The sequence below is a fragment of the Oreochromis aureus genome, unplaced genomic scaffold, assembly GCF_013358895.1.
Source record: "Oreochromis aureus strain Israel breed Guangdong unplaced genomic scaffold, ZZ_aureus HiC_scaffold_32, whole genome shotgun sequence".
NCBI classification, from domain to species: Eukaryota; Metazoa; Chordata; class Actinopteri; order Cichliformes; family Cichlidae; genus Oreochromis; species Oreochromis aureus.
This window is the reverse complement of record NW_024108868.1, coordinates 523,471-548,878: the sequence shown is the minus strand read 5'-3', so window position 1 is coordinate 548,878 and position 25,408 is coordinate 523,471. Positions and strand designations below refer to the sequence as shown.

General features: G+C 40.8%; 1 protein-coding gene across 3 annotated transcripts in view; it reads left to right on the top strand.

The window, feature by feature from the left end:
* LOC120436883 (receptor-type tyrosine-protein phosphatase S-like) overlaps window positions 1–25,408 on the top strand; it is a 135,384-nt gene that overhangs the window by 33,153 nt on the left and 76,823 nt on the right. For all 3 annotated transcript variants that reach the window (XM_039607724.1, XM_039607723.1, XM_039607722.1), the window contains exon 6: window positions 5,053–5,163. In XM_039607724.1, coding sequence (XP_039463658.1) covers window positions 5,053–5,163 — 111 coding nt within the window. The remainder of the gene's footprint in view (window positions 1–5,052; window positions 5,164–25,408) is intronic.

The following is a 25,408-nucleotide window of genomic DNA, read 5'->3' as shown; positions in this document are numbered from 1 at the left end:
TGCATGCACACTCACCCCATGAGTGTCAGGCTCAGGAGAGACTCGGAGGCAGACCGTCACTAAAGTTCACAATTTATTTACACCCAGACACCAGGTGCGGATATATACAGGTGAGGGGGCACAGGAAGAGGGTCTCCGGGGAACACAGGTACAGGAAGGGAACGGGCTATGTACACAATCCTTCACTGAAGCTCAGGTTAGCTCGGACTCCGGCTTTTAGCTCACCAAACGGCGGTCCTCAGGGTGGCGAGAATCTGGCACAGGGAGGAAGAACAGGTAAGTTGCGGCACGAAAGAAACTCGGGAAAAAGCTCAGACTTGCAATGACACTGACGAGTGTTACACAATAATCCAGCGAAGAAGCACTCTCAGCAGCCGCCTTAAGAAGTTTGCGTGGTGATGAGACGATTGCTTGCAGGTGTCCGAGCCAGGGGCTGGAGCCATCATGACTCCGCCCCGGTAGAGCGCAGTGCCCGGGAGGGGAGAGAGAGATGCAACACAACAAAAACACTTGTAGCCATACAGAGTCAGCCGAGAGGGCACAGGGTCATGACAATCAGTCCTCGGTGACAGAAACATATGGTGTGGTATAGAGATGAACTTTTGCTGACATCTGTATGTCCTATATAGGCTGTATGTACCTATATAGGGTTGCGTCAAAGAGACTGACCCAAAATCGTGCATCACCGTGAAATGCTATTTTCATGGAGTTTATATTTGGTTGGCTGTTACTCAGCAGGATATTTCAAAACCAGATTTCAAGAGAATTTGAAATTGGGACTTTAGCTAAAGTAAATCATTCATTTTTGGTAACAATCTATTTCTAAGAAAAGAAAAATCTAAAAATGGTGAGCAGTACAAATCCTTTGATAGAACGTGCTTTCAGGCTGATAGAAAATGTGCAACTTGTGACACAGATAAATCTGCAAAGTGACAATTAGGAATAGTTTCTGTCTCTGTGTGCGAGAATAAAAACCAGAACTAAGTCAGAACCTGGAAATTTTGAGCGTTTTTGCATCTATGAACGATTCATTATTGATTTATTAAGTAACTGCTGGGTTAAACTATACCTAAATTGCTGCATAAAACTTTGCTTTGAGGCTTTTGTGTGCATGTTTTAGGAAAAATTGAAATTAAATAGCAGGTTAGTAATGGTTTGGAAACAAGTTTCGGTTTTAAAAATTACCAGCAGTTTATTCATAACTGTGTTGCATTCGTAGTAACTGTCCTTTGTGTCGACGCTTGTTCACATGTGCCTCCAGTTAATTTAATGTCTCAACTTGTGGGAGACCGGAGCCCAAGTGATCTGTTTTACCTCAGCGTCCCATCAGAGCTATCAGATTAACAGCATCCGCTGTCATCTGATCAGCTGAGTCTCAGCCCACAGACAGAATACACCATCCACGATTTCACAGTAGCTCAATTTACTTAAGTCACATCTCATTCTGGGCCTGTCAGCAGCTTCCAGGCAGACTAACAAAACTGCTTTCTCTCCTCGTCTCTCTTCTTTACTTTTTCGACCTTTTGCTTTGCTGTCCCACAAACCATCATCACGTCGTTTTGATGCCCGTTTTCTGTCTCCGCTTGTGTACATACGTTTTGACCTGCTGACCGTTCTATGTATATATTCAGAACAACTGTCCACCCCAGTGTAATGTAATGTCATGTTTTACAGCAGTAGATTAGAACTGGCAATTTCAAATTTTCGCTGCTCGTTAGCCACACGAGCTGCTTTATTAAATTGCAGGTGGAAAAAGGATTTTGAACTGTAGTTTATTAAATTGCAAGTGGAAAAAGGATTTTGAACTGCAGTTTATTAAATTGCAGGTGGAAAAAGGATTTTGAACTGCAGTTTATTAAATTGCAAGTGGAAAAAGGATTTTGAACTGCAGTTTATTAAATTGCAGGTGGAAAAAGGATTTTGAACTGCAGTTTATTAAAGTGCAACTGAAAAAAGGATTTTAAAATGCAGTTTATTAAAGTGCAATTGGAAAAAGGATTTTGAAATGCAATCGGAAAAAGGATTTTGAAATGCAGTTTATTAAATTGGAATTCAAAAATGAATTTACAATTGCAGAATTTATTCTACAATTCATTATTAAAGCACAGAAATTTTTATTTCGATGCGCGTGGCTCTTGTGGTCCTCCATAACTTTGAACATGGTATGGTTGTTGGTGCTGATCCACTGGGATTTTCCCACACAGCCGTCTCTAGTGTTTACAGAGAATGGTACAAACAAGAGAAAATATCCAGTGAGCAGTGGTTCAAATGCCTTGTCGATGTCAGAGGTGAAAGGAGAATGGCAAGACTGCTTTAAGCTGAGAGGAAAGCAACAGTAACTCAAATAACCACTCATTCTTAGCAAGCCATGCAGAAGAGCATCTCTGAATGCTCTTCTGCAATTTTTTCCAATCTTCACGGACAACAGAAGGTTCTGCCTGCTGTGACAACGTTATGGTTGGAATTTAGTGTAAGGATCATGAAAACATGGATCCATCCTGCCTAGTATCAGTAATAATGGTGTAATGGGACATGACTTTAGTATGAGTTCCGTGTATCCATCTTCTGATGGTTGTTTCCAGCAGGAAAACGTACCATGTCACAAAACTCAAATCACCTCAAACTGGTTTCTTGAATATGACAATGAGTTCACTGTACTCAAGTGGCCTCCACAGCCAGTATATCTAAAACCAGCAGAGCACCTTTGGGATGTGCAGCCAACAAACCTGCAGCAATTGTGTGATGCTATCATGTCAATATGGACCAAAATCTCTTTTCTTTTGAATTAAATATTGAATTAAAGCAGTTTATGTCAAATTAGGGGTCCAATTAACCAATGTACCTAATGAAGCATCTATTTAGTGTATTCTTTCTAAATATTATTACTGTGCATTTTATCTTTACCGTTTTTATACAACAGATAATATTCAAAAGAACATTTGTACATAATGATGAATACAGTAAAAGGCATCAGTCAACCATCCAGCACTGGAGCAGATGCTTGAGGTATTTAACATCTACCATCTTTTGGCTCATATTGTCTGTCACTGCCGTGCACCTCTGCCTATTATATCAATGACAATGTCTATCTCTCGTGGAAGAGGTATTCCACATCTGCTGCTCTTCCCGAGGTGACCTCGGTTTTTCCCATTAAAGTTCTTTTACAGAGTCTTTCCTTAAGGTCAGCTTACTTAAAGTGAAAAAAAATGTCTATAAATAATTTGTTTCTGGTCCACATGAATTAATAAACCCACTAAATTTAGCAGCTCGAGAGTTACAACATACAGCAATGACATAAATGTGCAGTTATCTTCAGAGATGGCAAAAGTACACACATAAGTACAGATGCTTGTGTTAAGAAATACTGATTCAGCTCACTTTAACCTCTGACTGTAGAGCTGATGCATTAGTTATATGGTTTTCTTTGCCTCTTTCTTATCTTTGTGTGATAAGCACTGGTGATAGATAGACCAACAGGGTTATCTTTTATGTTATATGGTTTCCTCCTTTGCCCCCCGGCCCTGGGGCAGACCCAGGACACGCTGGAGAGATTATATCTGGGACGCCTTGGTGTTCCCCCGGATAAGCTGGAGGAGGTGGCTGGGGAGAGGGAGGTCTGGGCTTCTCTGCTTAGGCTGCTGCCCCCGCGACCCGGCCTCAGATAAAGCGGATGAAGATGGATGGATGGATGGTTTCCTCCTTTAGGTTTACATCACTTTTACAGGGTTACGGTAATAAAGTAATTGTACTCTGTTACTTCCCATGTCTGGTTATCTTTTAAAATGAAATAATATTTAGATTGAATGGTTGTGCATATTGATGTTATTTCGCGATTACTTCCTTTTAATATCAATATAAACGGAGGGATTGTTTTTCAGTATTTTGAGTTTTATTTTTGTATTTTATCTTGTGTATTGTGTATGGAAAATAAAAATCCTTGCAGAGCGAAGCACAGTATATCTTGCTTTTCTCTAAATATCCCTGTGCATCTCTTAAAAGCCAGATGCCTTTTATCAGTCTCACAGAAGATCTGATATAAAACACAGTGCTTTGTATGAGACTAAAACTTGCTCTTTTTGTGTGGCTGTTTATCTACACACTCCCGTATGTGTGTTTCCATCCTTTCCTTAAAATGTGTGTGTGTGTGTGTGTGTGCCGTGTGCATTTAGATTTGTGTCACTTTCCACTCTGTGCAGTGCAGCAGAGAGTGATGCATGGTTTTGTGCCTCCTCCTCGGGCTCCGTGTCAAAGTCAGTTTCAGATGAGATGGATGTGACAGAGCAGACTGAAAGAGGGGGGGAAAAAACAAAACCAGAGAAAGAACATCTCTGCTGGTAATTCAAAAGGCCGTTAGCTAAAAAACACAGCAATAAGAATAGTACCACGTGAAGCAAAAGAACACCTGACGAGTGCCGTGTGTAATTATAGCACGTTTAGGGAGACACTGTTTATGACGGGGGGGGATCAGAGTACTAGGATAAAAACTGAGGAAGCGAAAGAGCCGAAGAGCATCGCTGGGTCGTTGCCCTGGGGTAAAGCTGTGTAGCTGCTGCCAGTTAACTGCAAAGATAGAAACAGGCTTTCTTCATTCAGCAGTGTGCCTGCTGCTGGAGAGGAATCACCAGCTAGTACAGAGGTATAAACTAAAGGCGCTTTAAGTGTCATCTAAGTTCATAAAAAGTGAGTTTGAGACTTGTTTTTGACTTCCAAACTTTTCGAAAGGGAATTCTGAATTTTTGAATATGTTGCCGCTTCCTTTCACCCTTTCGGTAGTAGGATGGGAGACGGGGATGGTTAGAGGAGACACAGTTCTTTGTGGAAAATCCAACTCCTGATACACAGAGAGTGTTGTGTGGACCATTCATTTCTGCCTTGCAGAAATAACAACTGAGCTGACTTTATTGGATGTCGAAGCAACAGACAAAGAGATACCCCAGGGTCAAACTATAGCAGATATCGCAGGATGAAAAGGAGAGGATGCAAAAGGATGGCGGACAGTGGCAGAAGCGTTTTCTGCAAACATGTTTATCTGGGGGTTTTTTTCTCTTGCAGGAGCATTACAGATTGAGAACAGCGAGGAAACAGACCAAGGGAAGTACGAGTGTGTGGCCACCAACTCCCAAGGCGTGCGCTACTCATCTCCCGCCAACTTATACGTGCGAGGTAGGACCTGAAACGCAGAACACACATGCACGTACACGCACGAACAAGACACAGACACCGAAAAATCACTGTGACGAAGGTGCCTTAGGTATTACTAGTAAAACTACCTCTTCTGTATTACTGTGCTCTTTAACAAGTATTACTAACCCATCCATTGTCTACAATATATGTTGACTCTGTTGTTTGGTATTTCGCACAACCACCTTTAACAAGTCCACCTTAAACCTTGGTGCGAGCTCCGACAGTTAAATCAAAGCGAGGATGAAGTGGGGACCACACCTTGGTTTAACTGCATGGAAACATCACTGATCTGTCTGCTAAAGTGGTTTCTGTACTAGAGGCAGATTAATTGGTTGAGAGATTTGAACAAAATTGGGAGTGAGAGTCAAGATGTAATTTTGGCTTTACAGTGTTTTACATTAATGGGATCACTGTGGACCCCACATGCTTAAATAAATCTGTGGGTGCTGTTGTAACACTGGCTTATGGCTCAAAGGCCACAACCAATGTCCAGAATTGCAAGTTCTAGTTTCTATTTTACGTGGGATAACAGAGAAGCGTGAATGCAGTTTGAATGGAGCGTGCGTGTGCGTGTGTGTGCAGTGAAGCGAGTGGCTTTGCGCTGGCCGTTTTTATTCTCTCTGTGTTTCCCCGTTCTCTCTCTCCCCTCTCACGTCATTGTGTTCTGCATCAACCCCCTTCCATCCCTCAGAGCTTCGAGAAGGTTGGTGCGCTCTTTCTTTTCTTTTGTTACTCCTTTGTTTCAGAAAGCTTCACTTATTGAAACAGAGGGAAACAAAAAAAGACGACAAAAAAAAAAAACCACAGTAAGAGTTAAAGGACAGCGGAGTAGATTTGAAGTGAAATGATTCAAACCTGTATCCAAAATGATGAGAGTTAAGCTGCTGCGATGATGAAGTGGTCTGCCTACTCAGCAGAGTGCATTGACTGCATTGTGAGGCCTTGTGTGCAGAACCCTTGGTATTGCCTTCACTCCCCAATCAATGTTTTCTGCATGGTATGATCTTGTTGTCATGGAGACCCAAGAATTGGAAGATTAACTAGAAAGCGAAAATTTCAGAAGAAATTTTAAGTGTGCCTATGCCGCTGCTAATCACTGTAGTTTGCCATTCATACGGCTACAGAGAGCAAAACTCAGAAGAGCAGCCATTCTCCACCATGAACTATGGTAAAAACAAACACCGCTCACGCTTCACAGATAACAGGTTACAGTTTTGTGTAAAGATGAAGTTACTTTGTACAGCGCCGATTTGCAGACGCTGTGCACACAGGTTCATGAGCAGAAGTCCCATTGTACCACGGCAGATCCGACAATGTTTGCATGAATATGCTTTGAAGCATTACGTTATGGACCACTTTTCACACATGGTTGGTTTACCCAAACAGCCGGCTGTAGCTTTTCAACTCACAGCCCGACACACACCAAAAAAACAGCCGAGAGAGCACAGACAACGCCGAGAGGCATGATTGTAGGTGCCGCTCAGGTGGGTCCACCTCCCTGCAGCGGCACTGCAGACCACGCCCGCCACACACATGAAACACGTAAAATAAATATTTATGCACTTTTGCATTCACTTTTTGTTTTGTTATTTTACACAGTGTTCTGAATGATGAACAATGGTCTACAGCCAATCTTGTGTATTATTATACAAACTTTGGTTGTAAGATTCAGATAACTATTTAATAAAAGCTAAATATTTTATATGAGAGTAAGAAAGAAAAGTATATCTTTGTGTCCACCTTTCTCTGTTAATGCCCTACCTGGCCCCCCTGGCAAAAGCTTGGCTAGATCCGCCCCTGCACAGTTACCAGCTGTCAGCTACACAAAAAAGGAGCTTGGTGTATATTTGTCTGTCAGAAACAGTTCATAACTTCCTTCAACTCATTCATGTCACCTAAGGGTAAACCTGTTTCTCCATCACCTGTTCAGCTCTGATGATTCAGTAAGGACATCTGGTTTGGAACAGCCGTTTTTACAGCTGTGGCTGCAGCAAACATCAGCTGATACTAGAAATTAAAAAGCAAATGAATTCTAACAACAGCTGATCAAGCTTAAACATGCTGCTGTTGTTTAGCGCGATAAACAAACAAAGAGAAAAGCCGATCATTGATCAGTTTCATGACTGAAGTTTCAACAGGCGAGAGAATGACGGGGAGGCTGTCATAAAGTTCAACATCGGTAACATCGGTAACTTAGCGCACACAGCTGTATAGAAACTCCCTCGTGCTAGCTAGCACGCAGTACAAGTTATTGTAAGTGATTGAAAAAAGTCAGCACAACGAAAATAAACTACACCTAAACTCGGTTTATATCTGACCCAAATAGAGTGCAGGTCATAACTTCTTACCTGAAATTCAGTTCACCTCACGCTCCTGCCTTCGCTTTCCCTGATCCACGATTGACCTCCGCGTTAGCAAACACGGTCAATCGGCGGTAGCCTCACCGCCTTTTATGTCTCGTTCGCGGCATGTCCTTTCTGTCACACACCGGTGGATAGCTGCCCTCTGTTGTAGCTCCACCACCAAACAACTCAGTTATTTTTTCCACATCAACATCAGCTGATACTAGAAATTAGAAGCAAATGAATTCTAACAACAGCTGATCAAGCTTAAACGTGCAGCTGTTGTTTAGGCGATAAACAAACAAGAGCGAAAAGCCGATCATTGATCAGTTTCATGATTGAAGTTGCAACAGGCAGAGAATGACAGGGGAGGCTTCAGTAACGACAGAATAAATCGTAATATTTTCTCTGAATGTGGCGCGATTCCGTTTATGCGGCAACTCTCACGAACGAACCCTTATGAATAAAATAAAGTCCAACGTCAGCAACTTAGCGGCGCACACAGCTGTATACAAACTCCCGTCGTGCTAGCTAGCACGCAGTACGATTGTAAAAAGTCAGCACAATGAAAACAAACTACACCTAAACTCGGTTTATATCTGACCCAAATAGAGTGCAGTTCATAACTTCTTACCTGAAATTCAGTTCACCTCACGCTCCTGCCTTCGCTTTCCCTGATCCACGATTGACCTCCGCGTTAGCAAACACCGGTCGATCGGCGGTAGCCTCACCGCCTTTTATGTCTCGTTCGCGGCATGTCCTTTCTGTCACACACCGTGGATAGCTGCCCTCTGTTGTAGCTCCACCACCAAACAACTCAGTTATTTTTTCCACATCGACATCAGCTGATACTAGAAATTAGAAGCAAATGAATTCTAACAACAGCTGATCAAGCTTAAACGTGCAGCTGTTGTTTAGGCGATAAACAAACAAGAGCGAAAAGCCGATCATTGATCAGTTTCATGATTGAAGTTGCAACAGGCAGAGAATGACAGGGGAGGCTTCGTAAGGACAGAATAAATCCTAATATTTTCTCTGAATGTGGCACGATTCCGTTTGTACAGCAACTCTACGAACGAACCCTTATGAATAAAATAAAGTCCAACGTCAGTAACTTAGCGCGCACACAGCTGTATACAAACTCTGTCATGCTAGCTAGCACGCAGTACGAGTTATTGTAAGTGACTGAAAAAGTCAGCACAACGAAAATAAACTACACCTAAACTCGGTTTATATCTGACCCAAATAGAGTGCAGGTCATAACTTCTTACCTGAAATTCAGTTCACCTCACGCTCCTGCCTTCGCTTTCCCTGATCCACGATTGACCTCCGTGTTAGCAAACACCGGTCGATCGGCGGTCGTAACATGTCCTTTCTGTCATACACCGTGGATAGCTGCCCACTGTTGTAGCTCCGCATTATAGCACCACCAAACAACTCAGTTATTTTTTTCCACATCCAGCTGTAACTCCGATTCTGTGCGAGCATTTGCGTAGAGACCGGGAGGTGAAAGGGAGAGAGAGTCCCTCGCTGTGCATTTGTAGCCAAGTGCGGCAGCTAGCTAGGTAGCCGACTAGCTGTCAGGCAGGACCGAGGTCGTCAGAGCACTGTCGCTAATATGATAAAACAAGCAGATATTTGAAGTTTACACACCTACATTCTCGCCTGAAAATATCTTAAAAGTTTATTTTGTGACCTAGAAACACTAATAAAAGACATATAAAACGAAGTGGTGGCCGCCATTGTTTAACTCGGCAGAGGTGTGCTATGAATTGTGGGATATGGAGTTTTCCACCAAGCATAGAAGCCATTGTGTTTACCGTAAGTATTCAATTGTTCGCGCAACCTTAAAACCTCCAATGGTTCCTGAAAGCAGCGAGGCTGTGCGCGCCATTGATATTGTCATCATTACGGTATCCAAATAAGGGTAGACAGGCTGTACCATCGTACCATCGTGTAACATCGGTAACTTAGCGCGCACACAGCTGTATAGAAACTCCAGTACAAGTTATTGTAAGTGATTGAAAAAGTCAGCACAACGAAAATAAACTACACCTAAACTCGGTTTATATCTGACCCAAATAGAGTGCAGGTCATAACTTCTTACCTGAAATTCAGTTCACCTCACGCTCCTGCCTTCGCTTTCCCTGATCCATGATTGACCTCCGCGTTAGCAAACACCGGTCGATCGGCGGTAGCCTCACCGCCTTTTATGTCTCGTTCGCGGCATGTCCTTTCTGTCACACACCGGTGGATAGCTGCCCTCTGTTGTAGCTCCACCACCAAACAACTCAGTTATTTTTTCCACATCGACATCAGCTGATACTAGAAATTAGAAGCAAATGAATTCTAACAACAGCTGATCAAGCTTAAACGTGCAGCTGTTGTTTAGGCGATAAACAAACAAGAGCGAAAAGCCGATCATTGATCAGTTTCATGATTGAAGTTGCAACAGGCAGAGAATGACAGGGGAGGCTTCGTAGCGACAGAATAAATCGTAATATTTTCTCTGAATGTGGCACGATTCCGTTTGTACGGCAACTCTACGAACGAACCCTTATGAATAAAATAAAGTCCAACGTCAGTAACTTAGCACGCACACAGCTGTATATAAACTCCCGTGGTAGTACGATTGTAAAAGGTCAACGAAAATAAATTACACCTAAACTCGGTTTATATCTGACCCAAATAGAGTGCAGTTCATAACTTCTTACCTGAAATTCAGTTCACCTCACGCTCCTGCCTCGGGTTTCCAGCATCATCGGCCCATATAAATGAAAAATAAGTCCAGCTAAAACACATACTGTCGGCGAGCGACCGGGTGCTGACACGAGTTTCACCCGCCTCAATATAAGCCAAGCCTGGGTGCTTTTTCACGAAGGGTCGGTAGCAGCGCTAGCTAACTATGCTAGCGGCGCTAGCTAGCTAGCCGGCTAGCAGCAACACGTAAGAGAATTGTCGCTAATATGGGATGTCCTGATAAAACGAGCAGATATTTGAAGTTTACACACCTACATTCTCGCCTGAAAATATCTTAAAAGTGTATTTTGTGACCTAGAAACACGAATAAAAGACATATAAAACGAAGTGGTGTCCGCCATTGTTTGACTCGGTAGAGGCATGCTATGAAAAGCATTGCGGTTACCGTAATTATTCAATGGTTCGCGCAACCTTAAAACTTCCAATGGTTCCTGAAAGCAGCGAGGCTGTGCGCGCCAATGATATTGTCATCATTACGGTATCCAAATAAGGGTAGACAGGCTGTACCACTCCCGGCATACCACTAGAGAGAGCCAACACACCACAAATGAAGTTTGAAATTTGTTTCAATGGGACCAAAAGATGGAGACAACACACCACAAATGAAGTCTGTTTATTTGGCGCCAAAAGAGGAATTGGCCTAAATTTGCACTAAAATATTAATATTTAAAAAACTATAAAAGTCATAAACACCAAAAGTCACAACATAATAGTCCAGCTCCAGCCGCACAAAATGATCTAACATATGTAACCCTATTGTCAAAACTGTTCGGCAGATTTTCACTAAAATATTAATATTTCAAAAACTATAATAGTCATAAACACCAAAAGTCATAGCACACCATTCCTGATCCAGCCGCACAAAATGAGGTAACATATATGAAGCTTGTCTCAAAACTGCGGGGCGAGATTCGCTGCAAAATTTCAGGCGGAAACTGAAGAATAACTAGAAAAATTTGCATTTCCTGCGAAAATGCTGTGTGGATGCCTTGACGCTGAAGGTGTCTGCTGAAAAGCTGAAAAAGATGAAAAGTTGCAAAAAGTTGTATGGTGGTGAAAAAAAAAAGTTTCACCCTGAGCAGGATTCGAACCTGGCCCTCCTGGTCTCAAGGCAGCCACTCATCTCACTGAGCCAAACTCATTCTGACAAATAATAGGTGGAGAGACTGACAAAGCTGCTGAGAATTGTGCTGATAAGAGGTGAAAAGGCTGAAAATTTTGCAGAAAAGAGGTGAATCAGTAGAATTTCTGCTGAAAAGAGGTAAAGAAGCAAAAAGTTGCGCTGAAAAGAGATGAATCAGCAGCATTTCTGCTCAAAAGAGTTTTTTTCTGAAAAAAGCTGAGATTTGTGCTGATAAGAGGTGAAAAGGCTGAGAATTTTGCAGAAGAAGTGAATAAGCAGAATTTGGGCTGAAAAGAGGTGAAAATTCTGAATATTCTGCTGAAAAGAGTTGAATGAGCAGAATTTCTGCAGAAAAGATGGAAAGAAGCAGAACATTGCGCTGAAAAGAGGTGAATGAGCAGAATTTCTGCTGAAAAGACTTTTTTCTGAAAACAGCAGAAAAAATGAAAATTTTGCTGAAAAGGGTGGAAAAGCTGAAATTTGTGTTGAAAAGAGTTAAAAAGTTTAACTGTTAACTGAAAGAAATGTTGCCATAAGCGGGATTTGAACCCGGGCCTCCCAGTCTGAGAACGGCTGCTCATCTCACTGAGCTAAAACACGGCTCAACCGGCAAGGAAAACTAGTGACCCCACTGATAATGTGCAAAAATGGGCAAAAAATATTGCAAAAAAATTCAATATCTCAAAAAGTATAGAAGTTATGAGCACCAAAAGTCATAGCAAACATTAGCAGAAAGAGCAGAATTTTTTAAAGTTTGAACTGAGAAAATCGGCTGAAAACTGAGGGAGTAGTTAAGCGGCAAAAAACGTACGGAAGCAACTTGAAGAATAATAATAATAAAGAATAAAGAGAAACAGGAACTCAATAGTGTGGAAGCCCTTTAGGGCATCCACACAATAAAGAATAAAGAGAAACAGGAACTCAATAGTGTGGAAGCCCTTTTAGGGCATCCACACAACTAGAAAAATTTGCATTTCCTGCGAAAATGCTGTGTGGATGCCGGAACGCTGAAGCTGTCTGCTGAAAATGACTGAAAAAGATGAAAAGCTGCAAAATTGTATGGCAGTAAAGAAACTGAAAAATTATGCTGAAAACAAGTGAAAAACAGAAACTTTTGCTGAAAAGAGGTGAAAAGGCAAAAATTCTGCTTCAAAGGGGTACAAGTTCAAATTTCTACTGAAAAGAGGAGAGGTGAAAAGGTTTCCTCTGAAATGAGCAGAAGATACTGAGATTTGTATTGATAAGAGGTGAAAGGCTGAAAATTCTGCTTAAAATAGGTGAATCAGCAGAATTTCTACTGAAAAGAGGTAAAGAAGTAGAACGTTGCACTGAAAACAGGTGAATCAGCAGAATGTCTGCTAAAAAAGAGATTTCTGTTGAAAACACCTGAAAAAGCTGGAATTTGTGCTGAAAAGGGGTGAAAAAACTCACAATTCTGCTGAAACGGGGAGAAGAAGAGGTGTTGGGCTGTTGAGAAGAGTTAAATAAGTTGAACTGATATGTTTGGGTACAAATACTATGATTTGGCAGAAATACTATCATTTAGTAGAAATACTATGATTTACCAGAAGTACAATGTTTCTGCAAAAATAGTATAATTTTGAAGAAATACTATGCCTTAGTAGTAATACTATAACATCAGAGATATATGATGATTTTGCAGACATTCTGGTTTTACACAAATACTATAATGTGGCAGTATACTATGTGTTAGCACAAATACTATGATTTGCTATAAATACTATGATTTGGCACATATACTGTATTCAGCAGATATACTATTACAAAATAGAGAGTCTACGACTTAGTAATAATAGTATAACATAATAGATATACTATGATTTTGTAGACAGTCTATGTTTTGCACAACTAGCACAATGTGGCAGAAATACTATGATTTGGCACAAGTACTATGATTTAGTAGAAATACTCTTTTGGCACAAATACTATGTTTCAGTACAAATACTATGATTTGGCAATAATACTGCGTTTCAGCACAACTACTGAGATTTAATTGAAATACTATGATTTAGAAGAAATACTGTGATTTCGTACAAATACTATGTTTTGGTTCGAATACTATGATTTGCAAAAAATAGTATGATTTGCACAAGTACCATGATTTAGTACAAATACTACGAATTGGCAGAAATACTGTGACTTAGTAGTAACACTTTAACATAAAAGATATACTGTGATTTTGCAGACATAGTATGTTTTTCCACATATACTACGATTTCGCTCAAATACTATAAAATTGCAGTGATACTATTATTTTGAAGGAATACTATGATTAGGTAGAAATACTATGCCTTAGTAGTAATACTATAACATAACAGATATACTGTGGTTTAGCAGACATAGTATGTTTTGCACAAATACTACGATTTTGCTCAAATACTATGAAATTGCAGTAATACTTTGATTTTGAAGGAATACTATATATAGGTAGAAATACTATGCCTTAGTAGTAATACTATAACATAACAAATATAATGTGGTTTAGCAGACATAGTATGTTTTGCACAAATACTACGATTTTGCTCAAATACTATGAAATTGCAGTAATACTTTGATTTTGAAGGAATACTATATATAGGTAGAAATACTATGCCTTAGTAGTAATACTATAACATAACAGATATACTGTGGTTTAGCAGACATAGTATGTTTTTGCACAAATACTACGATTTTGCTCAAATACTATGAAATTGCAGTAATACTTTGATTTTGAAGGAATACTATATATAGGTAGAAATACTATGCCTTAGTAGTAATACTATAACATAACAGATATACTGTGGTTTAGCAGACATAGTATGTTTTTTGCACAAATATTACGATTTTGCTCAAATACTATGAAATTGCAGTAATACTATGATTTTGAAGGAATACTATGATTTGGTAGAAATACTATGCCAAATCGTAGTAATACTATAACATAACAGATATACTGAGATTTTGCATAAGTATGTTTTTTTCACAAATACTACTATTGGGCAGAAATACTACGTTTTAGCACAAATACTATGATTTGCTATAAATACTATGATTTGGCACATATACTATATTCAGCAGATATATTATAACATAACAGAAATTCTACGACTTAGTAGTAATACTATAACATAACAGATATTTTACTTGGGCACAAATACCATAACTTGGCACAAATACCATGATTTGGCAGAAATACTATGATAGGGTATGAATAATATGAATAGGGACAAGTACTATGATTTAGTACAAATACTATGATTTGACAGAAATACTATGCCTTAGTAGTAATACTATAACATAACAGATATACTGTGATTTTGCAGACATAGTATGTTTTTGCACAAATACTACGATTTTGCTCAAATACTATGAAATTGCAGTAATACTATGATTTTGAAGGAATACTATGATTTGGTAGAAATACTATGCCTTAGTAGTAATACTATAACATAACAGATATACTGTGATTTTGCATAAGTATGTTTTTGCACAAATACTACAATTGGGCAGAAATACTATGTTTTAGCACAAATACTATGATTTGCTATAAATACTATGATTTGGCACACATACTATATTCAGCAGATATGCTATAACATAACCGAAATTCTACGACTTAGTAGTAATTCTATAACATAATAGAAATTTTAATTGGGCACAAATATTATAATTTGGCAGAAATACCATGATTTGGCAGAAAAATACCATGATTTGACACGAATATGATGATATGGCAGTAATAATACGATTGGGTACAAGTACTATGAATAGCCACAAGTACTATGATTTAGTACAAATACTATGATTTGGCAGAAATACTATGATTTAGCAGAAATACTATGTTTTAACATAACTAATATCTTTTGACAGAAATTTCTGCTAAAAGCGTACTATTTCTGCTTTTAGCAGAAATACTGTAATTTGGCATAAATACTATGATTCGAGATAAATACTATGATTTGGCAGATATACTATAATCAGCACATATACTGTAACATGACAGAAATTTCTCCACTTATTAGTAATACTATAACATAACAGAAATGTTATGTTTTGGCACAAAAACCATGATTTGGCAAAATACTATGATTTAGCAGAAATACTATGATTGAGCAGAAGTACTAAGATGTAGTAGAAGTACTTTGATTTAACAGAAATACTATTATGGAGGAGTAATACTTTAACATGGGAGAAATATTGATACAGACACACAAACATACACATACACAGAGCGCAAAGTGTACAGGGGCTGTTAAGAGTCTGGGCTTGGTATATCTAGGTCAGCTAAATTGGCTGCACCTGCTCTAATCAGCACTTACACACACAGACACAGAGAGAGCTATGAGTTTTCTGCAGTGTATTTCTCACATTCAGGATTCCCCTCAACAAATGGCCATAATTTCCTAACACGTAGGAGCTAGAACGGTCATTCTGACACCGTTTTGTTCAGAAGAGATGGGGAAATCTGCAGGTCTTCATAATTCAGAGATAAAATATAAATTATTGAAGATATATGACTTGTAATACACTGTAACTGAGTAGAGGCAAAGCAAAACTGCCTTGACCTGCCCTCAAACAACGTTTTCTAACTCTAAATCTATATGGAGCATCAAAATCATTCTTTCACCGTAAGAAACAGCAGGCTTTGGTGAACAGTCATGGAAATTTTCAGGTCTCTGTTGAAATCCATCAAAAGATCTGACGAGAGAAAAAAGTGCCTCATTTCCAGAGTTTGAAATCTGAACAGATCTGAGCGAGAGACAAATTTCCTATCCTCAAACAAGTGTAATTCATGGCCAAAAGGTAATAGGTGAGGAAGAAATTCTTGAATTGTGAGCATCAGGGATGTCTGAAGATATATTGGCACAAGCCTCATGTCTCAACTTTGTTTCGTTAAGGAGATATGACGATTTGAAAATGCCTCTCATTAGAGAAATCCAGCGCTGATTTTGAAGAAACTCTCCATTGACTTTCTATGGAGAGTTTTGAGACTTTTGTGTTGCTCTGAGGAGATTTGCAAAACATCTGTAAATCCCACAACAATGATAGTGACATCTTCTGAAAGCCAGCAAAAATACCTACGTTTTGATGTATAATTTGTGGGGTTGAGTGGAAATTGAGCGAATAGCAAGAAGTTGTTCGGACAAGAAGAGAAAATTCAGAAATTTCCACTGTCCACTCTGAGTTAATTGCATAGCAACCATAACAACGCATGTATTTTCTGAAAAATCACAATTTTGCAACTGAAAACTTAAAGAGGTATAAAATTAAAACGGTAGAAGATCTGAAAAGCTGAATCACTCAGGAATAGCCCAATAATCTGAGAACATTTTAAAGTTTGAATGGAGTTTCTAGGTGAAAGTATGACAAAGTAGTTAAGTTTCAAAAACAAGCAAGTTTTAGCAGAATTGTGGAAGTTTTCCATTCATTTCAATGGGACAAATTAAAGGAAAAAGTGTAATATTTTAAAAGTATAACAGTAATAAACACTAAAAGTCATAGCAGTCGTTAGCAGAAAGAGCAGAACAGTTTAGAGTTTGAACGGAGAAAATCGGCTGAAAACTGAAGGAGTAGTTAATCGCGAAATACGGAGCAACTAGAAGAATAAAGTAGAAAGATAAAGAATAAAGAGAAACAGGAACTCAATAGTGTGGAAGCCCTTTGAGGGCATCCACACAATAATAACTAGAAAGCGAAAATTTCAGAAGAAATTTTATGTGTGCCTATGCCGCTGCTAATCACTGTAGTTGCCATTCATACGGCTACAGAGAGCAAAACTCAGAAGAGCAGCCATTCTCCACCATGAACTATGGTAAAACAAACACCGCTCACGCTTCACAGATGACAGCTTACAGTTTTGTGTAAAGATGAAGTTACTTTGTACAGCGCCGATTTGCAGGCGCTGTGCACACAGGTTCATGAGCAGAAGTCCCATTGTACCACGGCAGACCCGACAATGTTTGCATGAACACGCTTTGAAGCATTACATTATGGACCACTTTTCACACATGCATTCACTTTTTTTTTTTGTTATTTTTACACAGTGTTCTGAATTATGAACAATGGTCTACAGCCAATCTTGTGTATTATTATACAAACTTTGGCTGTGAGATTCAGATAACTATTTAATAAAAGCTAAATATTTTATATGAGAGTAAGAAAGAAAAGTATATCTTTGTGTCCACCTTTCTCTGTTAATGCCCTAGCTGCCCCCCATAAAAGCTTTGCTAGATCCGCCCCTGCACAGTTACCAGCTGTCAGCTACACAAAACAACTCATAACTTCCTTCAACTCATTCATGTCACCTAAAGTGTAAACCTGTTTCTCCATCACCAGTTCAGCTCTGATGATTCAGTAAGGACATCTCCTGATTTCATCTTCATGCTCCAGCAAACATCAGCTGATACAAGAAATTAAAATCAAAAGAATTCTAACAACAGCTGATCAAGCTTAAACGTGCTGCTGTTGCTCCTGCCTTCGCTTTCCCTGATCCACGATTGACCTCCGCATTAGCAAACACCGGTCGATCGGGCGGTAGCCTCACCGCCTTTTATGTCTCGTTCAGCGGCATGTCCTTTCTGTCACACACAATCGGTGGATAGCTGCCCTCTGTTGTAGCTCCACCACCAAACAACTCAGTTATTTTTTCCACATCGACATCAGCTGATACTAGAAATTAGAAGCAAATGAATTCTAACAACAGCTGATCAAGCTTAAACGTGCAGCTGTTGTTTAGGCGATAAACAAACAAGAGCGAAAAAGCCGATCATTGATCAGTTTCATGATTGAAGTTGCAACAGGCAGAGAATGACAGGGGAGGCTTCGTAACGACAGAATAAATCGTAATATTTTCTCTGAATGTGGCACGATTCCGTTTGTACGGCAACTCTATGAACCAACCCTTGTGAATAAAATAAAGTCCAACTTCAGTAACTTAGCGCCGCACACAGCTGTATACAAACTCCCGTCGTGCTAGCTAGCACGCAGATACGATTGTAAAAAGTCAGCACAATGAAAACAAACTACACCTAAACTCGGTTTAGACACCAGCTAAGACACAGACCCTTGCCGAGCGATCGGGCGATGAAACAAATTTTAGCCACCTCACTATCAGCCAAGCCTGGGTGGTTTTTCAGGCGCTAGCTAGCTAGCCGGCTATCAGCAACACATAAGAGAACTGCTGCTAAATAAACTACACCTAAACTCGGTTTATATCTGACCCAAATAGAGTGCAGGTCATAACTTCTTACCTGAAATTCAGTTCACCTCACGCTCCTGCCTTCGCTTTCCTGATCCACGATTGACCTCCGTGTTAGCAAACACCGGTCGATCGGCGGTCATGGCATGTCCTTTCTGTCATACACCGGTGGATAGCTGCCCACTGTTGTAGCTCCGCATTATAGCACCACCAAACAACTCAGTTATTTTTTTCCACATCCAGCTGTAACTCCGATTCTGTGCGAGCATTTGCGAGAGACCAGGGAGGTGAAAGGGAGAGAGAGAGTCCCTCCTGTGCATTTGCAGCCAAGTGCGGCAGCTAGCTAGGTAGCCGACTAGCTGTCAGGCAGGACCGAGGTCGTCAGAGCACTGTCGCTAATATGATAAAACAAGCAGATATTTGAAGTTTACACACCTACATTCTCGCCTGAAAATATCTTAAAAGCTTATTTTGTGACCTAGAAACACGAATAAAAGACATATAAAACGAAGTGGTGGCCGCCATTGTTCACTCTGTAGAGGCGTGCTATGAATTGTGGGATATTGAGTTTTCCACCAAGCATTACCGTAACTTTTGAATGATTTGCGCAACCTTAAAAATTCCAATGGCTCCTGAAAGCAGCGACGCCAGCGCACCGTTGAAATTGTCATCATTACGGTAATCCAAATAAGGGTACACAGGCTGTACCACTCCCGGCATACCACTAGAGAGAGCCAACACACCACAAATGAAGTCTGTTTATTTGGCGCCAAAAGATGAATTGGCCTAAATTTGCACTAAAATATTAATATTAAAAAACTATAAAAGTCATGAACACCAAAAGTCATGACATAATAGTCCAGCTCCAGCCGCACAAAATGATCTAACATATGTAACCCTAATGTCAAAACTGTTCGGCAGAGGAGCGCGGGAAAATTTTCACTAAAATATTAATATTTAAAAAACTATAACATTCACAAAGACCAAAAGTCATAGCACACCATTCCAGATCCGGCCGCACAAAATGAGGTAACATATATGAAGCTTGTCTCAAAACTGCGGGCGAGATTCGCTGCTGCAAAATTTCAGGCGGAAACTGAAGAATAATAATAATAACTAGAAAGCGAAAATTTCAGAAGAAATTTTATGTGTGCCTATGCCGCTGCTAATCACTGTAGTTGCCATTCATACGGCTACAGAGAGCAAAACTCAGAAGAGCAGCCATTCTCCACCATGAACTATGGTAAAACAAACACCGCTCACGCTTCACAGATGACAGCTTACAGTTTTGTGTAAAGATGAAGTTACTTTGCCTGGCGCCGATTTGCAGGCGCTGTGCACACAGGTTCATGAGCAGAAGTCCCATTGTACCACGGCAGACCCGACAATGTTTGCATGAACACGCTTTGAAGCATTACATTATGGACCACTTTTCACACATGCATTCACTTTTTGTTTTTGTTATTTTTACACAGTGTTCTGAATTATGAACAATGGTCTACAGCCAATCTTGTGTATTATTATACAAACTTTGGCTGTGAGATTCAGATAACTATTTAATAAAAGCTAAATATTTTATATGAGAGTAAGAAAGAAAAGTATATCTTTGTGTCCACCTTTCTCTGTTAATGCCCTAGCTGCCCCCGGCAAAAGCTTTGCTAGATCCGCCCCTGCACAGTTACCAGCTGTCAGCTACACAAAAACAACTCATAACTTCCTTCAACTCATTCATGTCACCTAAAGTGTAAACCTGTTTCTCCATCACCAGTTCAGCTCTGATGATTCAGTAAGGACATCTCCTGATTTCATCTTCATGCTCCAGCAAACATCAGCTGATACAAGAAATTAAAATCAAAAGAATTCTAACAACAGCTGATCAAGCTTAAACGTGCTGCTGTTGCTCCTGCCTTCGCTTTCCCTGATCCACGATTGACCTCCGCATTAGCAAACACCGGTCGATCGGGCGGTAGCCTCACCGCCTTTTTATGTCTCGTTACGCGGCATGTCCTTTCTGTCACACACACCGTGGATAGCTGCCCTCTGTTGTAGCTCCACCACCAAACAACTCAGTTATTTTTTCCACATCGACATCAGCTGATACTAGAAATTAGAAGCAAATGAATTCTAACAACAGCTGATCAAGCTTAAACGTGCAGCTGTTGTTTAGGCGATAAACAAACAAGAGCGAAAAAGTCGATCATTGATCAGTTTCATGATTGAAGTTGCAACAGGCAGAGAATGACAGGGAGGCTTTCGTAACGACAGAATAAATCGTAATATTTTCTCTGAATGTGGCACGATTCCGTTTGTACGGCAACTCTATGAACCAACCCTTGTGAATAAAATAAAGTCCAACTTCAGTAACTTAGCGCACACAGCTGTATACAAACTCCCGTCGTGCTAGCTAGCACGCAGTACGATTGTAAAAAGTCAGCACAATGAAAACAAACTACACCTAAACTCGGTTTAGACACCAGCTAAGACACAGACCCTTGCCGGCGATCGGGCGATGAAACAAATTTTAGCCACCTCACTATCAGCCAAGCCTGGGTGGTTTTTCACGAAGGGTCGCTAGCAGCGCTTAGCTAACTATGCGCTGCGGCGCTAGCTAGCTAGCCGACTATCAGCAACACATAAGAGAACTGCTGCTAAATAAACTACACCTAAACTCGGTTTATATCTGACCCAAATAGAGTGCAGGTCATAACTTCTTACCTGAAATTCAGTTCACCTCACGCTCCTGCCTTCGCTTTCCCTGATCCACGATTGACCTCGCGTTAGCAAACACCGGTCGATCTGCGGTCGCGGCATGTCCTTTCTGTCATACACCGTGGATAGCTGCCCACTGTTGTAGCTCCGCATTATAGCACCACCAAACAACTCAGTTATTTTTTCCACATCCAGCTGTAACTCCGATTCTGTGCGAGCATTTGCGAGAGACCGGGAGGTGAAAGGAGAGAGAGAGAGTCCCTCGCTGTGCATTTGCAGCCAAGCGCGGCAGCTAGCTAGGTAGCCGGCTAGCTGTCAGGCAGGACCGACCTCGTCAGAGCACTGTCGCTAATATGATAAAACAAGCAGATATTTGAAGTTTACACACCTACATTCTCGCCTGAAAATATCTTAAAAGTTTATTTTGTGACCTAGAAACACTAATAAAAGACATATAAAACGAAGTGGTGGCCGCCATTGTTTAACTTTCGGCAGAGGTGTGCTATGAATTGTGGGATATGGAGTTTTCCACCAAGCATAGAAGCCATTGTGTTTACCGTAAGTATTCAATGGTTCGCGCAACCTTAAAACCTCAATGGTTCCTGAAAGCAGCGAGGCTGTGCGGCGCCATTGATATTGTCATCATTACGGTATCCAAATAAGGGTAGACAGGCTGTACCACTCCCGGCATACCACTAGAGAGAGCCAACACACCACAAATGAAGTTTGAAATTTGTTTCAATGGGACCAAAAGATGGCGCCAACACACCACAAATGAAGTCTGTTTATTTGGCGCCAAAAGATGAATTGGCCTAAATTTGCACTAAAATCTAAATATTTAAAAACTATAAAAGTCATAAACACCAAAAGTCATGACATAATAGTCCAGCTCCAGCCGCACAAAATGATCTAACATATGTAACCCTAATGTCAAAACTGTTCGGCAGAGGAGCTGGAAAATTTTCACTAAAATATTAATATTTTAAAAACTATAAAATTCATAAACACCAAAAGTCATAGCACACCATTCCAGATCCGGCCGCACAAAATGAGGTAACATATATGAAGCTTGTCTCAAAACTGCGGGCGAGATTCGCTGCAAAATTTCAGGCGGAAACTGGAGAATAATAATAATAATAATAATAAATCCGACGAATAGTAATATGTGTGCCTCTTGGCATAGGCACACATAATAATAACTAGAAAGGAAAATTTCAGAAGAAATTTTATGTGTGCCTATGCCGCTGGTAATCAGTGTAGTTTGCCATTCATACAGCTACAGAGAGCAAAACTCAGCAGAGCAGCCATTCTCCACCATGAACTATGGTAAAACAAACACGCTCGCGCCTCACAGATGACAGCTTACAGTTTTGGGTAAAGATGAAGTGACTTCGTACAGCGCCGATTTGCAGGCGCTGTGCACACAGGTTCATGAGCAGAAGTCCCATTGTACCACGGCAGATCCGACAATGTTTGCATGAACACGCTTTGAAGCATTACGTTATGGACCACTTTTCACACATGGTTGGTGTACCCAAACAGCCGGCTGTAGCTTTTCAACTCACAGCCCGACACACACCCAAAAAACAGCCGAGACAGCACAGACTACGCCCGAGAGGCGTGATTGCAGGTACCGCTCAGGTGGGTCCACCTCCCTGCAGCGGCACTGCAGACCACGCCCGCCACACACATCAAACACGTAAAATAAATATTTATGCACTTTTGCATTCACTTTTTGTTTTTGTTATTTTTACACAGTGTTCTGAATGATGAACAATGGTCTACAGCCAATCTTGTGTATTATTATACAAACTTTGGTTGTAAGATTCAGATAACTATTTAATAAAAGCTAAATATTTTATATGAGAGTAAGAAAGAAAAGTATATCTTTGTGTCCACCTTTCTCTGTTAATGCCCTACCTGGCCCCCCTGGCAAAAGCTTTGCTAGATCCGCCCCTGCACAGTTACCAGCTGTCAGCTACAAAAAAAAAGGAGCTTGGTGTATATTTGTCTGTCAGAAACAGTTCATAACTTCCTTCAACTCATTCATGTCACCTAAGGGTAAACCTGTTTCTCCATCACCTGTTCAGCTCTGATGATTCAGTAAGGACATCTGGTTTGGAACAGCCGTTTTTACAGCTGTGGCTGCAGCAAACATCAGCTGATACTAGAAATTAAAAGCAAATGAATTCTAACAACAGCTGATCAAGCTTAAACATGCTGTTGTTGTTTAGCGCGATAAACAAACAAGAGAAAAGCCGATCATTGATCAGTTTCATGACTGAAGTTTCAACAGGCGAGAGAATGACAGGGGAGGCTGTCTTAAAGTTCAACATCGGTAACATCGGTAACTTAGCATGCACACAGCTGTATAGAAACTCCCTCGTGCTAGCTAGCACGCAGTACAAGTTATTGTAAGTGATTGAAAAAGTCAGCACAACGAAAATAAACTACACCTAAACTCGGTTTATATCTGACCCAAATAGAGTGCAGGTCATAACTTCTTACCTGAAATTCAGTTCACCTCACGCTCCTGCCTTCGCTTTCCCTGATCCACGATTGACCTCGCGTTAGCAAACACGGTCGATCGGGCGGTAGCCTCACCGCCTTTTATGTCTCGTTCGCGGCATGTCCTTTCTGTCACACACCGGTGGATAGCTGCCCTCTGTTGTAGCTCCACCACCAAACAACTCAGTTATTTTTTCCACATCGACATCAGCTGATACTAGAAATTAGAAGCAAATGAATTCTAACAACAGCTGATCAAGCTTAAACGTGCAGCTGTTGTTTAGGCGATAAACAAACAAGAGCGAAAAGCCGATCATTGATCAGTTTCATGATTGAAGTTGCAACAGGCAGAGAATGACAGGGGAGGCTTCGTAACGACAGAATAAATCGTAATATTTTCTCTGAATGTGGCACGATTCCGTTTGTACGGCAACTCTATGAACCAACCCTTGTGAATAAAATAAAGTCCAACTTCAGTAACTTAGCGCGCACACAGCTGTATACAAACTCCCGTCGTGCTAGCTAGCACGCAGTACGATTGTAAAAAGTCAGCACAATGAAAACAAACTACACCTAAACTCGGTTTATATCTGACCCAAATAGAGTGAAGGTCATAACTTCTTACCTGAAATTCAGTTCACCTCACGCTCCTGCCTTTGGTTTCCAGCATCATCGGCCCATATAAATGAAAAATAAGTCCAGCTAAAACACATACTGTCGGCGGCGACCGGGTGCTGACACGAGTTTCACCCGCCTCAATATAAGCCAAGCCTGGGTGCTTTTTCACGAAGGGCCGCTAGCAGCGCTTAGCTAACTATGCTAGCGGCGCTAGCTAGCTAACCTTGCTATCAGCAACACATAAGAGAACTGCTGCTAAATAAACTACACCTAAACTCGGTTTATATCTGACCCAAATAGAGTGCAGGTCATAACTTCTTACCTGAAATTCAGTTCACCTCACGCTCCTGCCTTCGCTTTCCCTGATCCACGATTGACCTCCGCGTTAGCAAACACACGGTCGATCTGCGGTCGTGACATGTCCTTTCTGTCATACACCGGTGGATAGCTGCCCACTGTTGTAGCTCCGCATTATAGCACCACCAAACAACTCAGTTATTTTTTCCACATCCAGCTGTAACTCCGATTCTGTGCGAGCATTTGCGAGACCGGGAGGTGAAAGGAGAGAGTCCCTCGCTGTGCATTTGCAGCCAAGTCGCGGCAGCTAGCTAGGTAGCCGGCTAGCTGTCAGGCAGCACGAGGTCGTCAGAGCACTGTCGCTAATATGATAAAACAAGCAGATATTTGAAGTTTACACACCTACATTCTCGCCTGAAAATATCTTAAAAGTTGATTTTGTGACCTAGAAACACTAATAAAAGACATATAAAACGAAGTGGTGGCCGCCATTGTTTAACTCGGCAGAGGTGTGCTATGAATTGTGGGATATGGAGTTTTCCACCAAGCATAGAAGCCATTGTGTTTACCGTAAGTATTCAATGGTTCGCGCAACCTTAAAACCTCAATGGTTCCTGAAAGCAGCGAGGCTGTGCCAAAAGCGCCATTGATATTGTCATCATTACGGTA